At 41.7% G+C, this 15,424-nt stretch overlaps 1 protein-coding gene across 1 annotated transcript; it reads right to left on the reverse strand.

Annotated features, from left to right (window-relative positions):
- Window positions 1-1,170: 1,170 nt before the first annotated feature.
- On the reverse strand, window positions 1,171-10,945 carry lipf (lipase, gastric). Its single transcript, XM_012849916.3, has 10 exons — window positions 10,801-10,945; window positions 8,879-8,990; window positions 8,563-8,761; window positions 6,514-6,623; window positions 6,292-6,428; window positions 5,801-5,947; window positions 5,458-5,529; window positions 5,269-5,337; window positions 4,268-4,378; window positions 1,171-2,328 (listed from the first exon to the last, which is right to left on the reverse strand). The coding sequence occupies exons 1-10, from the start codon at window positions 10,921-10,923 to the stop codon at window positions 2,206-2,208; spliced, it is 1,203 nt and encodes a 400-aa protein (XP_012705370.3). The 5' UTR covers window positions 10,924-10,945; the 3' UTR covers window positions 1,171-2,205.
- Between the last annotated feature and the right edge of the window lie 4,479 nt (window positions 10,946-15,424).

Genomic DNA, 15,424 nt, shown 5'->3' on the forward strand with positions numbered 1-15,424 from the left:
TATGTAACACTGTTTTGAAAAAAAAAGGGCAGTGCCAAAATACAAAAAGAAATAAAATAAACTGTCAACAAAGGATCCAAATGCAAATTTAAAACAGTTTTTGACTTGGATGTTCTCACAAATTTTTGAAAATTACAGTAACGGAAAGCTGATAAGCCCTGGATTGCACACTATACAAAGAATGAGTGGACTGTTTGATCACAGGGAAAGACCCTGCCTAGAACCCATCATGTTTTGCAGATTCACTATCCTTAATCATTAGGACAATGTTTTTTATTGTGCCAGCCAAACACCTGTTATGTCAGATCAGTCATTTGGTCTAAGTCAGCATTCAGAGTATGTTGGATGAATGACAAGTGCTAAATCACCAAAATAATGCCCCACCCAGTATTATTAAGCATTGTGACTGCATACAGCAGTTTGATGTCCATGTCACAGGAGAAATTAAACTGTAAGTTTTTAAAATTGTATCTTAATTGATTCTCTTAAACTTTTCCACAAGTTTGCTGCTGCATCAGATTAACTATATGTCGTTTTATGATTTACTGAGTGGAGCCACTGAAAATTACTTAAGGATTTTAGTTTTGTGTTACAAAACAAATCTGTGGGAGGGGAACTGTTTAAACCCAGTCTCCAGAAGGAAATTGATTTTTGTTCAGCTTTGAAGTACTCAGATGTCTAAATCAGACATGAGTTTTGACAGAGATGATTCTTATGTTTTCTTATCTGTTCTCAGTCTAAAGAAGCACTTATTTTCTAAATTTGTGGGTGTTTGTTGTCATTTCTTCTTGTCATTAGGTTATTTTTAGCTTCAGAATTTCCCAGATCTGCTCCCTCAGCCTATCCTATTCCTGTTTTTACTGACTGTTTCACATTGAAGGAGCAAGTTTCTTCAGTTCAACATCTGCAGAACTATACTTCCGTTTCTAGGTCTGTTAAAACAGTGGTCTTCAACCCTGGTCCTAGGGTCCAACTGTGCTGCGTGTTTTGTGTTACATGAAGTGGGCTTTGCAGCCCTTGATGGCTGCTGAAGAGGTCACGCAATCATACAAAATATGTAGGACAGTGGGTTCTGAGGACCAGGTTTGAAAATCACTGAATCAAAGTACCAGAACCTTTTAGACTCGTCCAAACTGAAATTCTGGTTCTAGTCCCAAACAAACACTGAAATATGGATATGAAACAGCAGCTTTAATTCACAGCTCATTGTGAACAACATGGTTCTTCCTGTTTCTGAGCAGATAATGGTAAAACAAACACCTGCAGGTCTCAGTGCAAAGTCTTTAAGAATATTGCTGGAAATTCAAACAGGAAATCAGAGCAGTAGCAGTAGAGTCCATAGCTGGAGATCACAAACAGCAGATAGGTCAAACAGAACCTGTGAAGCTCAGAACTTCACCCACATGTCCAGAATTTCTCATGAAAGAGGATTTGCTGGAAGGAACCAGTTCTGATATGGTTCTGAATTAATATCTGAAATAAAGAATTCACATTTGCACAGCTGTACAGCTTTAATTCACACTAAAGGTTTTACCTAGATTTGAGTTGGAAACTCAGACCAGTCTAATCTGAACATAATTAGACTGAACCAAAGGTCTGATTATAGCATTTAAAGTTATTCTATCAGGTGACGTTGGTTTCTGATAAACCTAGAAACATCAGGTGAAGTTCTGACTAAAATCTTAGGATCGTTCTGTGATTTTTCAGCATGCAGAAATACCAACCCCACACTCAGTGTTCCTATGCAGATTCTGCCACTTTCATCAGAACCGTCCAGCCAGCGTGTCAGTCTTTAATCCGTCAGCTGCTGGTTGAATATAAAACCTATGCATTTGGACCATTAATGAAACCTGGGCAGAGCTTTTAGTTGGTTCTGGACTAGAAAACTGAACTCTGCTCGTCGTTCTAAAACCTTGAGCCTGGACCCACTTCAGAGATGAAAGAATACATGTTCTTTCTCTGTTTGTTGGGAGAACCTGTAGAACAGAAATAAGAAAATATCAGAACTCAAACTGAGACAATCTGCTGCTGTTTTGTTTCTGAAAACCTGTTGTCTCCATCTGCAACAGCCTGGTGCTGCATTCCTTATAAAAACAAAGCAAAAAAAAAAAAAACATTCCAGATTTAAATCTGGCTTCTGGACCTCCGGTCCACACATCCAGAACTCTGCTGGTCCCCGTTAGGAATTATGTGTCCCGTGTGTCTCTAATGGTGTTCCTGCATCAGCCTCAGAATGGACGGAAACATAACCTCAGGAGCATCCAGCCCCCAGATAAAATCCAGATGTTCCCAGTGCTCAATATGCTGATGGTAGACCAGGTTGGACACCTGTAGGGAGACAGAATGTTTTCATCATCTCTGCCAATAAGGAACAATAACATCATTTACAACCAGAAGAAAGCCTGAAGAAGACCACATCCATCCAGCCACTGACTGTCCACGGCTAACTTTAAATAAAGATAGACCTGAGACCTTTAACGTAAAGAACCAGTGGAAAACCAGTGCCCGTATTCACAAAGAATCCTAAGACTAAAAGTAGCTCTTAATGACGCCATTTTGGGGAAAATTACGTCATTAAGAGCTTTTTATTATAATTTTATATCGGTAAGATAAGTCAGTAAGTCCTTAAGAGAGCTCCTCAAGTGAAAAAATGTTTATCAAGCCTAAAACTGTCTTAAGAGCTGATTGGCTGACCCACCACCTGAACAATGGATGAAAGGAGCACATAAACTTCAATAACGATCAGACAATTATTAATAGTTTAATTTATTTTAAACATGTATACATATCAAAAGAGAAATAAAATGTATGTAACTATATGTACATACAAAATAATGATAAAAAAAATAAAACATAAAACACGGAACACGGCACGAAAAAGTAATGGGAAGAAGTACAATACTTTTTTGTCCCCCACGCCTTTTTAACTACGGTACTCTTCAGTTAGTGACTACACAGATATCCCAACTACATAATACACATTTATAAATATGTACCATATATATACATTTCACAAATATCCATGTAAATATATAATCACAAAATTAAATATACACAACATACATATCCTTGTAAATTCAAATCTTTAAAACCTATACCCATAAATATATACAATACATACCATATACTAAGTTAGTGACAATATAACCCTTTTCCATTTATAGATTTATCCCTCATCATATTCCGTTAACATACTTCCTCTTCCATGTACTAGTTTAAGAATATTTTTTGTAGATAAGATAAATTAGATCACCTCAATAGAGGAAAAATAATTTGTTTAGGCAGCTTGACGGGTTAATGTAATGTAATAGTGAGTAAACAATACAAGCAAATCAAAATAAAGATGAGGATATTTTGATGCCGACAATTATTAATTTTGTTAAGTTTCATCATCATGTCACACATTTCTTAATCCAATCTAGTCGGTTGATTTCCATTGATTACTAGGAGTGCATTTGTGTTGGTTTTTGTTTGTTTCTTGTATCAACCAATCACAGCTCTAGAAGACAGCGTCACACCTAGCAACGTGGGTCAATCACACCTCACTAAGATTTTCTGTTGTCTCCTTACTCAGAGTTAACCTTGCCTGCGAGCTGAATTCTCGCGGTATTTGTCCAGGCCAATCATATTGCAGTATTACGGTTTGAGGCGGGACATAAAACTGTAACGAAAGCAAGAGCTGCTGAGCCTACAGCCGAAGCGAAATAGACAAGGCAGTGCAGGAGGACGCACGCGTAGCTGCTGCCATCACATCTGTTTTGTTCCACGATTTCTTCTTTGAAAGAAGAACAACAAACAAGAAGTGCCTTGACCTGCCTAACTTGTGGTTTCTCATGGCACCTATTGCTTACAACATTTTCATTTGATAACGTGATTGGCTAAAACCAACCTTTGGTAGGCAGGCACTAGGCGTCACTTGGCCCAATCAGGTCAGAAAGTTCGGCCGAATGTCCCTCCTTTCGCTGAACAGATTCGATAGGAGTGGGCCCAGATTGATAAGGTGCAGAACAGAGAGCGGTACACATGATCAATCTGGCTGGCACTCTCAGCAACCATCTGAATCATTGTTGAGCTAAAAGTCCTTGGCAGGAATTTTAAGTCAGGAGCTCTCTGAGAGGACTGAGAATCGTTGTGAATATGGGCACTGGAGTTTTTGCTGTGTGGAGATGTAATAAACCTGTGACTTTTATTCTGAAGGACCAGCTGAAAGACCTACAGTTTTTACTAGGAGGACCCAACACTAGGTGACACTGTTGAGGTGACTGACCTGAGTGAGAAGAACAGCCATGTCTTTTGGGTCTGCCAAAGTATCTTGGCCCCCAGAAAACAGGGCAGTGGGAACCTTCATGTCCTGGACCCGAAACTCAGGAGGAGTTGACTGAAGAAGGGACACGTGGAGGACATTGGAAGGGCAAATGGAAGACATGGCAAGAGATAAACAAAATTAGAAACGCTAAAGACAACGTCTGTGATTACACGTCAAACAAAAATATCAGCAGATAACAGAATGTATTCAAATTGATTTGATCCCTATTAATTAAATACTTCACTTAGAGGGTTTAGCACTGACGCTCTGCTGATGTGGGCGGGTTCTGTGGATGGGGCTTTGTTACTCAGATGCAGATTGTCAGTATTCAAATATTATTGATCATCTGCACACAGTCAAGCTTTTTCTCTTTGACCTGCCCTTTTCCTGATCTCGTGAGAAACTGAAGCGCATTTGGAAAAAAAACAGCTCAGAGGCTTCATGTGTTCATTGAAGCCCTTCCTCCAGAGATTCGTGAATGTTATTTAGCTCTTAGCCAAGGTTTAACAGAAGACTATTCTGTAAATGGGGATCAGGCTTCTGTGACTCTAGACGCTTTTGCAGTTCTGCAAAAGAAACTTAAAAGCTAGAGAATATTCCTACTGTTTGAGGAGGGTCTATTTTCAGGGATGTGATACTCCAGGTCCTGAGGGGAATCCCACTTTTAAGTCTTTGTTCCTTCATAATCTACACGAAAGTATGCAATATGATGTGACCATGCATTACAGGACAGGGAACCTCGCCATGCAGGAGGTTCACAGAGATGCTCAGCTTGTGTGGGATAGACATGTCCAATTAGACAGAAGAAAAAGCAAGCTCAGAGTGTTAAAGCTTCATACAGGAAACAGGCTTAGACTCTATTAGAACTTATTGTTACCTGCATTTAGTTAACTATGTTTTTGCCTGGAACCAGTTAAACCTTAGATCTGTCCCGGTGTTAGTGATTCCAATTTTAGACTCACCTGGTTGTAATGCCTCATGTTTCCTTCTGGTCCAAAGTCAAATGCCATCAGTTTCCCTTTATGGACTGCCTGTACATAGCAGGAAAATGTTCAGTCAGCTCTGTGGTCACAGATGTAATTATTCATGTAGTGTGGATTTTAAAGGTGTGTGATAGGGCAGGATTAAGCATATTCATGTTGTTCAGATACCTGCGACCAGTGGACCATGTTCTGCACAGAGGTCCCAGCAGGACAGTGAGTGGTGTAGACTGGAGTCCGAGTCTAGAACACATTAGTAAATCTTCCTGAGTAAAACACCTGAAATTCAACCGTACACCAGTAAACTTACTGATCATGCTGCTGACTGATCAATTACTGGATTAAAACCAGTCCAGCTGATAAAATGTTTATTTTATGACAGATGAACATCATTTGCCATAGTAAATGTTTTCCCGTGTAAAGCTGCCAGTAACAGGAATATATGACTGAGCTTTATTCTTCCTGTAGAACCAAGCAGAACAACGTTCTGATACTCTGGGTCAAAGGGACGGACCATGTTGAGGTTCTTCTCATCAAAACCGCAGAGAACGAAGAAGAGGTTTCCACACAGCTCGCTCAGCAATTTCTTTGCACACACGTGTTCAGCCAACCACTTGATGTACTTGCTCTGCGGCAGGAAGTCCCGCTTCCCAAACAGCTCCTGCAAGGGTGATGATAGGTCATAAACAGGACACAATATTAAAAAAAAATGGTATTGAAATTTTTTGATAAAGTGATTAAATAATATAAATAATATATTAAAGCTTCCAGGTACAAATCATGTTTTCAGTCTGAATCAAATCTGTAGAAGATCTCAGGTTTTTAGGGAGCAGAGAAACTCACTGCTGCTCCCCAGTGGTCAGACCCTTTTATTCTGCATGCTCAATTCATCTGCACTGTTTCCACACCAACAGAAGAACCAATTGTAACCCTGTTAGCACAGGTCATCTGCCCTGTAAGAAGGTCCTACCTAAACAGGTGCTGTCACCAGGAACTGATTCTTACCCAAATCATACATTCTGGCAGAACAGACAGTTTGGTCATGGGGCTGTCGGTGAACGCCACGGTCGCTACAGGAGCCAACCCAAAGAACAGCCGAATCTTACTGGCGAGCTCCGGCAGTGTGGAGAACGCTATGAATGCTAGGAAACAAGACAGATGTTAGCCCGTACTGGAACGCAGTGTTTTACTGTAGACAGGAAGGAAGAGCAGGACTGGGTCTGGTACCTATTGTGGTTCCCTGGGAGTGTCCGACGTAAAAGATCTGTTCCTGTCCTGTCACCTTCAGAATGTGGTTGATCACCGCAGGGAGATCCTTCAGAGCCATGTCGTCATAGCTGCAGGCATACAGAGAGGATGATCAAAAAAGTGGAAACATCATGCCCAAGAACCACCACATCCAGAACCATCTGACCAGAAACAACTGACCCATAGCAGTATATTTCAAAGGCATTTCATCATTGTTGTTCACACAGAGACGGGGAGGGTAAGAACCAGAAAAAAAACATCATGCTCTAGAACCACCTGATCCAGAGCAAACGGTTCCAGAGCCATTTCATATAGAACCATGTGACTCAGGACCACCTGAGCAATCTTATACAAAATTCTTTATTTCAGAACCCTTTGTTCCAGACCAGTCTGATGCAGAATCATCTGCTCCAAAACCTGACGGCAGAGATGCCCCCCAGGCTTGATACTGAAGGCAGAGCCAAACTTGTCATTAAGCAGATGAAGCGGCTGCTCAGGGCCCTGCGACCACTAGGGGCCCTGAGATAGACGCACTGTAAACTGACTCACTGTTGCTCCACTGCCGGCGGCAAAAAGCGCAGAAACTACCTTAATCTTGTATAATTTGGATTAATCAGCAGCTACTCAAAAGCTAAAACTGAGTAAAACAGAAAACTATGGTCCTTCTTTGGGCAAGAGAGGCTGAGTGACTGGTCAACCATGATGTTGGAAACCACATTTCATATGATGATGTTATAGCTGATTTTGCTTCCATAAAAGCAAGGAAACCCACAGTGTGATCATCATTTCTATTTAAAAAAAAACTGATATTTTGAAAAGGCTACACAGCGGCGCAGTGGGTAGCACTGTTCCCATGCTGGAAAAAGGTCCTGGGTTTGAGTCCTACCCTTGCCCTGGGTCTTTCTGCATGGAGTTTGCATGTTCTCCCTGTGCATGTGTGGGTTCTCTCTGGGTACTCTGGCTTCCTCCCACAGTCCAAAAACATGACTGTTAGGTTAATTGGCCTCTCTAAATTCTCTCACCCATTGACAGCTGGAGATAGGCACCAGCACCCCTCATGACCAATGGAGGGATATTTTAGACCAAGGATTTTAGAATTTAATTAAATTATATTTTTATTTGAAACTATATTTTAATAGATTTTGTAATTTATTTACCGTTACTTTCTAATTATTTTTGTTTCTCTAAAGGGTTTTATTTATTGCTCATTGCCTTTTATTTATTATTTTGTAAATACTTGTTAATTTTGTCAAAATCAGAAAAAGGATTTTATGTTTATTTTTTATTGGGTTAGAAAAAAATTACTGTCTTGTTGCGATTTGTATGTATGTCCAATTGTTACTGGTTAGAATAGTTTAAAGTTTAAGTTAGAGTTAAAAGTTTTGTTTTTAAGGATTGTTTTTAGCATTTAAGTTTTTTTTTTTGCCTTACATGGCTTGCTACCTGTTATAATTTAGACTGAGGGCAGATATGTAGATATAGCATTATATATGTTTTATTGCATTCTTTTTTATCCTATGAGATGGCCATGTTTTCCAAGATTACAGCGGCCAACTCTTTTCAGTGATGGACTCAGGAAGGTGGATTTCTGTTTGGTGATGTGAGACAATCAAAGCAAATGGTATTTTTGTGGGACACCTGAAAATGACTATAGCGCTGATTACTTGTGGAGAACATGGTTTATTGAGCGTTGTTTATGAATTGACTTTAAACAGATGCAATCATTATCATATTTGTATTAGGCAAACATTCTTGCTATGTTGAAATAATCATGTGCGGCACCACGTGAAATCAACAAATATCTAGGGCCCCCAAAACATATTCCACTTAGGGATCCCAAATGACCAGATCTGGTGTTGATTGGAGGAGAGAGCAGCACAGGGAATGATTTTATTTCATCTGGAGACATATGATCCAGAACCGACAACAGTAAATGTCTGTTAATGGTCTCTTCTAGACATTAACTCTGAATTTCTCTTCAATCCTGGGGCTGATTAATACATGCTTGAATATGTAGAAAGGTCTCACCTAAACCTCCAGTAGTCCTCATGATCTGGGCTCAGAGTCTTATGTTTCTTGGACCAGGTGTTCCCTCGGCTGTTTCCGATCCACACATCGTAGCCGGCATCTGCCAGCACGTAGCCCAAACTGGAGTTGGGAAGGTTGGTGATCCAGTTACTGCCGGCAGCCAGGAGTCCATGCTGCAGGAAGACTGCTGGCTTCGGGCCTGCAGGATAGACAACAAGACCAGTTGGAGAAATGGATGGAAGAACTCCCTATTCCCCATCTGTTATTGGTGTTGATGTAAAAAGAAACAAAAAACTGAATTTAGTCAGAAACCGACTTGGTGTGTGTTTGAGTCCATGAGGGATCCTGTTGACCGTCAGGATGTAGCCGTCCTCTGTCACAACCTCGTGGTCCTCTGCAGGGTAACCCCACCTCTGAATGATCTCCGTCTGTGTGACAGAGGTACACAAATTTAACACCATGCCAAAAATATTTCCCAGCAAAGTGGCACACCTTCAGGCTGCAGCTCCTGTGCTACATCCAAGAGCCAAAACACACAACTGCAAGGGGACAACTTATGCCTGTGAGGCAGAGCTCTAAAGAAAAAAACATGGAGGTCAGCTTTTAACTGATCAGGGTGGATCTGAGTTTCATCAGCGAAAACACCCACAGAGGACTATGGGTGGTGTAGGGTTCCGTAACCCTGATCTCACAGGGCTCCTGGTGCATGAGGAGCCTCAGAAGTCTCAAGCACTCCTAAGATTGATGAATTTAAGGACGCTGTTATTGATAAAACAACAAGGAACTTGTAACTTTTTACTGAATAAAGAGACGGAGGTCAGTTAGGAAAAAGTTGTAGTGGTCCTGTGGAGGTATGGAAGTGTCTAGGAGAGACAGCAGCAGAGTTTCTGACTTTGCTGCTCAATGAGATCTTAGATAATGAGAGATTTCCTGAGGAATGGAATAGAAGTGTGCTAGTACCAATTTAGGATCAAGGGAAAAGTTGTAGCAACTATAGAGGAATAAAGTTGAAGAGTCTTACAATCAAGTTATGTGAAAGTAGTGGAATCTAGACTGAGGTCAGCAGGAAGAAACTGAGCAGCAGTATGGTTTTGTACTAAGAAAAAGTACAATAAATGCAGTATTTGCTTTGAGAATGATGATGGGGAAGTAGAGAGTGGGTCAGAGGGAACTGCATTGTGTTTTTGTGCAGATCTAGAGAAAGCACATAACAGGATGCTGAGAGAGGAGCTGTGGTATTGTATGAGGAAGTCTAGAAAAGCAGACAGTATGAGAACTGTAAGACAGTGGTGAGGTGTGCTGTAGGTGTGACACAGGATTCAGGGTGGGAGCGGGATTCAAGGATCAGATCTGAGATGTGTGTTGATGGACATCCCCAACGGATTATGATGTTTGCAGATGACAGTGTGATTTGTGGTCAGAGCAGAGAATAGCCGGAGGAAAACCAAGTGAGATGGAGGTCTGTCCTGGAAAGGAGAGGAATGAAGGTTAGCCGTAACAAGACACAATACGTATATGAATGAGAGAGACCCAAGTGGAGCCATGAAGTTACAGGAAGCAGTGATAAAGAAGGTGGAGGATTTTAAGTACTTAAGGTTAACGGTCCTGAGAAAAAGAGAGTATGGAAAAGAGGTGAAGAAATGTGTCAGGTGTGTTGTGTGATAAAGGAGTACCAGCAAGACTGAAAGGAAAGGTGAACAAGACAATAGTGAGACCATCTGTGTTGGATGGTTAAGAGCCAGTGGCACTGAGGAAGAGATGAGTATAGATAGGATCAGGAATTAGAACATCAGAGGGACAGCTCATGTTAGATGTTTTGGTGATAAAGCCAGAGAGGCTAGACTGAAATGGTTTGCACATGTACAGAGGAGGGATAGTGAGTACATAGGTAGAAAGATGAGGCTGGAACTGCCAGGCAGGAGGCCTAGAGGAAGACCAATGAGGAGATTTATGGACGGAGTGAGAGAGGGCATGAAGGTAGTTGATTTGAGAGAAGATGCCGAAGATAGGGTTAGATTGGAGACAGACTATTCGCTGTGGTGTCCCCTGTAAGGGAAAAGTTGAAAGAAGAAGGTGAGCTCATTAAGTCCACCAGGTCATGTATACAAAGTTATCAAACTCAGGTTTGTTCTTCCTGTTTGGGATTAGAACCATCCCTAAGAGTTTCACTATGATTTTTTGCAGAAAGCAGGAAGCACAGTGCCACCTGAAGGTAAGAAAGGTGTAACATGTGCTCACAATGTTCATGTCCACTTCAGGGTCCAATTTCCAGTGTGGTTCATCAGAGCGCCATTCACCATGAACGGTCCAGCCGCCGTGGATGAGAGTGGAGAGAAACAACGTGCACACCCAAATCCACATCGTGATCTGGAACAGAGTCACAGTGCTGCGTTCAGGGACCAGGACAAAAATCTGTTAAACATCTACACTTACAGCCTGTTTTCTATCCGTTCTGTAATCTTTAACGGGCTGTTTAATGGCTCATTGTTTTTAAGTTTGATTAAAACTTTTAAAGGTTTATTTTTTCCAGTAACCCAGATTCATGCAGTCAGGTCAAGCAGGACAGACAGGACACAACATAATGAATAATCTAGTTGAGATCATTGATTTATAAAATAAAAGTGGTTTCCCTACACTTGTACTTATATAGCAGCTACCCTAACCCTTGTCACAAAAAGTAGTTTTAAGATGTTTTTAAGAAAGAAATTACATTTCCAAAGTTCATTTGTGCACACAGTTCATCAAGTTATGAGCTGATTTGGAATCTGCTTTTGGCGTTGTGAGAGCGACAGAGCTCCGCTCACAGACTGGTCTCGCTGCCAAGCTACCTGGAGAGCTGTAGTGGGAAAACCCTGTTGCTCCAGCGTTTACTGCACTTAATCTGTGCAGTCAGTTTATCAAAATGCTGAGTTTGTGGAGCAGTAGAGCTCCATTTACAGGTTGTAGGAATTAATCAAACAGTTTTGCCACAGTACTAATGATAAAACAGAGCACTTTCACTTTCCTTGTAAACAAAAAAATACACATTTCACTAAGACTGGCTTTTCTTGTAAACCTAACTTGGTAAAATATTAACTCTTAATTATTTTCTATTTGTTCATGGTTTTATGCTGACAGCTCTGCAGGAGGAGAGATGCAGGTTGCCAAAAGCCCCTAGGATCCTCCTAGTCTCCACTGCCTGTCTACTTTAAATAAATATTTGCTTAGAATTAGACAGTAAAGGTATGGATTCCTTGTATCTGCGGACTGGTTATCTGTTTTTTGTTCTTATAATAAATATTTTTTTACTAAAAACATTTTCTGTGCTGCAGATTGAGTTTTACTGATTATTATTTTAATAAAATAAAAAATATTGTTTTGATCAGCTTTTAGTAGTTCTTCTAAAAGAATCATGTAGCTGTAAAGCAACAACTTTGGCCAGATGCAGGTTGGCAAAAAATGATTTGGCTCCTCCCAGTGGTCCTATTTGCAGAAATGCAGCATTCCCGGTCAGAAACAACCAATCAGGACCAGGAGGGCTGTATGGCTCTGATTGGTTGCTTCCATCATTCAAGCTCAAGACTGCTGGTGGGCTGCAACTGTGTGGAGAAATGCCTGAGAAACAACCAGCTTTCTCTCTTTTTTAGAGTATATGTATATTCAATTTGATGCTGCTCTTGAACCCTTTGGAGTAGAGGCAAAAGCTTGGTGTCTCTGTAAAGGTAACACTTTCAATGTTTAAGCTAAGAAGTCCAGCATGGTGTTCTGGTAACCGGTTTTTAGTTACTGGAGTTGGAACACACACAAATTGTCCATTTTTCTGTTCTTGTTTTCTTGTTACTGTCTTCGACATGCAGCTGCAAGCTGATGTAATGAGATTCTAGCTGAAAAATAAGGGAGCCAAAAGAGAAGTTTTTTGTGTGACAGGTTCAAATTTGAATGCAGGACTCTCAACTCTCACGCATTGGCCGTGTGACACACGCATTTCACTGACTTCACACGCTCAAACGCAACACATGGTATTTCTCACGCATAAAAATAACAAAGCCCATCAGGGCTGCAGATGATCCGTTCACGGCTCTGTCCATCCAGAGCTCAGTCTAAACCCGCCTTCTACTGAGCTGTTTCATCTTCTTTCACAGCTTCTTTCTGCTGCAGTTCATGTTAACAGAGCAGCAGGAAGAGCAATCAGTCATGATTTTTTGGTCTTAACCAGTGGTGAAAGTGCAACGCAGGAGGCAAGGAGGGAGAGCGGCTCCCAGATAAAGCCTTCATTCAGAACCAGTCATGGCTGCAGGCTGAATCAGAAAAGAGTTCTGCTAACCAGACACAGTCTAAAACGCCATTTAGTCTGTTTATAAGTTTCATTCTTATTAATTCTGCATTTTTTAACTCTTCCCTCTTCCCTCTAAAGGAGCCCTTTACAGTCTTCATTTATGCATTTTCCCCACTGTTTATCCCTTGCTTGAAGCGCACGAGGGTAAAATCCAGCAGCTGGATCATGCGTAAAGACGTGAACCCAGCGTGAACCCCTGTGTGCTTTAGGTGTTGCAGCTAAGGGGAAAATGTTGAAACTCTGCCTCATTCACCAAGCCCGTAGAATATTGATAATCTGTAGTGTTTTCATTGCCTGGATGTGAATCTGATAATTCATATTGTGCCTCAACTACAATATTTTCCTTTCAAAGTCAGGAAAAAAAGATTTCTCTTCCAGGGTCCAGTCAGCCATGCCCCCAGCCACGCCCCCTGCCCCTGCCCCTGCCACGTCCCCCGAAGATTAACATAATCTCACATTTAACTTTTGATAAAAGTTGAGAGGTCTGTGAATGCAATATAATAAAAAATTACTGTTCTAGACCTACACGGGCTGCACAGTGGGTAGCAAGTACTAGAATATAGCACTGTTGCTATGCTGCAAGAAGGTCCTGGGTTCAAGTCCTACCCTGGGTCTTTCTGCATGGAGTTTGCATGTTCTTCCTGTGCATACATGGGTTCTCTCAGGGTACTCTGGCTTCCTCCCACAGTCTAAAAACATGACTGTTACGTTAATTGGCCTCTCTAAATTCTCCTTAGGTGTGTATGAATGGTTGTTTGTCTTGTTTATCTCTGTGCTGCCCTGCGATAGACTGGAGACCTGTCCATTGATAGCTGGAGATAGACACCAGCACCTCTCGCGACCCCAATAGGGATAAGAAAGTTAGAAAATAGATGAATGGATGTTTGCCGCTCTCCAAACCTTTACTGATAAGTAATCAAAAAAAACATTGTCACTCCTGTGACAAACTCCACCGCTTCTTCTGTTGCTATTTTGGGTCTTCCCAGAAGCTTTCCACATATTTCCTGGTGAAAATGTACATCTAACACCAAAAGCTGGCATTTACACACATGGATGCACCGAGACAGCAGCAACCGGGTGAGCTTTATGCATACTGTTGCTATGGAGTCTTAAGTGTCCTGCCTCACAAGCCAAAGATTCACATGATGGAAATTTCACTGGCTACAATCTCCACATGTCGCAATTTGCGTCTAAACTGACTGGTCCGAGCAAAGTACCTCTAAACAGGAGGAGGGAGGGTTTTGAGAAATGAGCTATGGTAATTAACATTAGCTCTGGAGAAACTGTGGATCAACACAGTTGGTCAAAAGAGGTGTCAATCAAAGGAGGAGGGCCTAGATGACCATCTTTGAATAAGAGTTTTTGAAATAAAAGTCTACGGTAGGAACTACATGGCTTTATAGTCTAAAATACTATACACTTGTCCCCAGTGTCCTGTCTAGCAATGTGGCAATAAGAATTGATGTCTTAATGCCAAATAGAGCTCGACAGATTTTACTTTCACAAGTAGAGCAATCAGCTTCCGCCATAGTGCTCCGCTTGATTTATGCATGTAAGTAGTTTTATTGTGATTCCTGCGGGGAGTATTTCAAATTATTTGGACACTACAATGGGAAAGTAGGAGAGTAAAGGAAGAACAAGAAGAGAAAAAAAGAAAGAGAAGAGGTGAAAGAAAGAAGAGATAAAAGGGAGAGAATGACAAAACGTCTTCATCACCTGGAAAGAGAGATGTAAAAAGTACAGCACAACCAACGGATATAGTGTAACAGATACAATAAAGTAACACTGTGATACCATTGCTAGATTATATGTATTAATATTTAAACTGACATGTATAAAGTAGGTTCCGACTAGAGATAGTCTCCTTGAGAGGGAGTGGACATTCTTCCACTCTGGAGTTGCCCCTGGTGAGAGGCGCCGAGCTGGGGTGGGCATACTTGTTGCCCCTCATCTCGGTGCCTGCCCGTTGGGGTTCACCCCGGTGAATGAGTGGGTGGCCTCCCTCCGCATACGTGTGGGGGGACGGGTTCTAACTGTTGTTTGTGCTTATGCACCAAACAGCAGTTCAGATTACCCACCCTTTTTGGAGTCCTTGGAAGGGGTACTGGAGAGTGCCCCTCCTGGGGACTCCGTCGTTTTGATGGGGGACTTCAACGCTCACGTGGGCAATGACAGTGAGACCTGGAGAGGCATGGTTGGGAGGAATGGCCCACCTGATCTGAACTCGAGTGGTGTTCTGTTGTTGGACTTTTGTGCTCATCATGGATTGTCCATCACAAACACCATGTTCAAGCATAAGGGTGTCCAGATGTGCTCTTGGCACCAGGACACCCTAGGCCGCAGTTCAATTATCGACTTTGTTGTTGTTTCATCTGATCTGCGGCCGTATGTCTTGGACACTCGGGTGAAGAGAGGGGCGGAGCTCTCCACCGACCACTACCTGGTGGTGAGCTGGCTCCGATGGTGGGGGACGAAGCCGGTCAGACCTGACAGGCCCAAACGTACTGTGAGGTTTTGCTGGGAACGTCTGGCAGAGTCCCCCACTAG

This window comes from Fundulus heteroclitus, chromosome 10, assembly GCF_011125445.2.
Source record: "Fundulus heteroclitus isolate FHET01 chromosome 10, MU-UCD_Fhet_4.1, whole genome shotgun sequence".
NCBI classification, from domain to species: domain Eukaryota; kingdom Metazoa; phylum Chordata; class Actinopteri; order Cyprinodontiformes; family Fundulidae; genus Fundulus; species Fundulus heteroclitus.

Bases quoted from the DNA above. Each gene is read 5' to 3' on its own strand.
- lipf (XM_012849916.3), bottom strand. From the start codon at position 10,923: ATGTGGATTTGGGTGTGCACGTTGTTTCTCTCCACTCTCATCCACGGC. The intron at 6,624-8,562 runs GTGAGACCTTTC...GTATGCCTGCAG, and splicing joins GAGGACTACTGGAGGTTTAG to CTATGACGACATGGCTCTGA. The intron at 5,948-6,291 runs GTAAGAATCAGT...TCACCCTTGCAG, and splicing joins TGCCAGAATGTATGATTTGG to GAGCTGTTTGGGAAGCGGGA.